The 2,488-nt window shown below is 37.7% G+C and overlaps 1 protein-coding gene across 1 annotated transcript in view; it reads right to left on the reverse strand.

The window, feature by feature from the left end:
- The window catches only part of LOC106882003 (serine/threonine-protein phosphatase PP2A), a 20,211-nt gene that overhangs the window by 4,340 nt on the left and 13,383 nt on the right, over positions 1 to 2,488 (reverse strand). The window contains exons 5-6 of the mRNA XM_052975420.1: positions 2,306 to 2,395; positions 893 to 1,054 (exon numbers count right to left, since the gene is read on the reverse strand). Coding sequence (XP_052831380.1) covers positions 893 to 1,054; positions 2,306 to 2,395 — 252 coding nt within the window. The remainder of the gene's footprint in view (positions 1 to 892; positions 1,055 to 2,305; positions 2,396 to 2,488) is intronic.

Genomic DNA, 2,488 nt, shown 5'->3' on the forward strand with positions numbered 1-2,488 from the left:
AGGGAGAAAGAGAGAATAATTGATCAACTCTTAAATGGTGGACATTATCAAATGATGTTTCATTAAAGAACAGAAGGCATCATCAAATGATGTTTCATTAAAGAACAGAAGGCATCATCAACTGATGTTTCATTAAAGAACAGAAGGCATCATCAACTGATGTTTCATTAGAGAACAATTAAATAGTTTATTGACAAATAAATAATAAAAGGTGAAATACAACCAATGCATGTGTTTATTATTGGCACAATGACCCTCCTAAGACATGACAAAATCTGTTTCAACATACAAGTTCAGCTCAAGAATCTTGTAAATCAATTACAGAAATGAAATAATTGACATTAGTCAAAATAAAATAAAAAATAATAAAATAGGCACAAGCAAGGCTGTGTTGTAAGAAGCTGGCTTCCCAACCATATGGTTCCAGGTTCAGTCCTATTGCATGGCACCTTGGGCAAGTGTCTTCTACTATAGCCTCAGGCTAACCAAAGCCTTGAGAGTGGATTTGATAGATGGAAACTGAAAGAAACCTGTTGTACATATGGGTGTATGTGTGTGCATGTGTCTTTGTGTCTGTGTTTGTCCCCCACTACTACTCGACAACAAGTGCTGGTGTGTTTTTACGTCTTCATAACTTGGCAGCTCAGCAAAAGCAAACGACAGACTAAGTTGCAGGTTTTAAAAAAATAAGTACTGGGGTCAATTCATTCGACTAAGGAATTGTCCAAGGACGTGACCCAGCAAGGCTGCAATCTAATGACTGAAACAAGTAAGACAAAAAAGTGGCACTTTGAAAATATCAAAATCCTTACAAAAGTTCAAAAGTTCTCAGATTTTATATTCTGTATGAATTAAGAGCAAACTATAAAGAAACAAGAGAAATTATAATTACCTCCATGGCCAACTGGTGAGCACGAGATATGAGGGAAAGACCATTTGAGTAACAGAACAGTTCTGAAATACATTTGCCAAATGTGTAACCAAGGCCTCGAGGTGACAGGCTCCAACCATTGTGTGTACCGGGATCAGACCAAAGAAGATCACACATTGGACCCTGAAAAAGAATTTCTGTATATTTAGCTTCATGTTTACAGTGCATTATAATTAGTTAGTCTACATTTACTCTGTAAGGAGCATAGAGCTATGACCATTTCATGCCAGTGGATGCAATCTTGGGTTCCCGCCTTGATTTCAGACCAAGAGAGAGCAACTGCTTTCATTTCATGCTCCATACATCCTTTCCAGGTCTTCTTAGATTGTCCAACTTCTCTCTTTCCCTCGGGTTGCCAGTCTAACCCTTGTCTTGCAATGCTACTTGAAGGTCTCTTTAAAGCAGTGGTTCTGAACCATTTTTTATCTATGAACCCCTTTGATTCCTATTTTACTCAGATGGGCCCTCCCAGCCATTCCATGTAAAAAACAAGAATATCATATATTTTTATAATTAGATATTAGGAATTGTATAAATAAGAATTGTTGAGATATTTTCTTTATTGTAAAAGTGTAATCAATTTATTGCATATGAATTTTAACCACAAAATCTTATGTGGACTCCTAAGGGTTACATGGATTCTGGTTGAGAACCAATGCTTCAGAGTGTAACCACTCCAGTCCCATTTCCTTTCCAGAATTTTTGATGGGTGTATGGTTCATTCTATCCCACAGTGAGTTGTAGAAAAAAAGAAAAAAAATGTGCAGATGTGGCAATGTGATTAAGACGCATGCTTCCGAAATACATAGTCTCAAGTTCAATCTCACTGCATGGTACCTTCTTCTATTATAGTCATGGGCCAAGCAAGCTATGTGAGAGGATTTGGTAGATGGAAACTGAAAAAGAAGCCCATCACATATATAAGTGTGTATACACGTGTGTATTTGTGTCTTTGTTTTGATGCTGCCGCCGCCACCACCACCACCACCACCACTGGATGTTAGGAAGAGCATCCAGCTGTAAAAGCCCTGCCAAAATAGACACAGAAGTCTGATGCAGTCTTCTGCCAGGCCAACTCCTGTCGACCTATACCAGCATGGAAAGCAGACATCAAATGATGATGATGATGATGATGATAATGAATGCAGTGAAGTGGCAGAATCGTTAGGAAGCCAGGTAAAATTCTTAGTGGTATTTTGCTTGTCTTTATGTTCTGAGTTCAAATTCTGCCAAGGTTGACTTTGCTTTTCATCCTTTAAGGGCCAATAAAATAAGTAACAATTGAATACTGAGGTCGACGTAACTGACTTACCCCCACCCCTGAAATTGCTGGCCCAGTGCCAAAATTTGAAACCAATATAAATTTACACGTACTTCATGTGGTATTTCCTGTTTTCTGAACAAAGTATTAATGTTGTCCAAGTTGCAAATTGAAGGGGATAATCCTCCATGTAAACAAAATATCTGTAAGAAAAAAAACAAGAGAGAAAGACTCAGATAGTTTACAAGTGTTCAAAGATAATAAAGAAATACTGCAAGTCTTAGAAGAATGCACAC

This window comes from Octopus bimaculoides, chromosome 21 (genome assembly GCF_001194135.2).
Source record: "Octopus bimaculoides isolate UCB-OBI-ISO-001 chromosome 21, ASM119413v2, whole genome shotgun sequence".
NCBI lineage: Eukaryota > Metazoa > Mollusca > Cephalopoda > Octopoda > Octopodidae > Octopus > Octopus bimaculoides.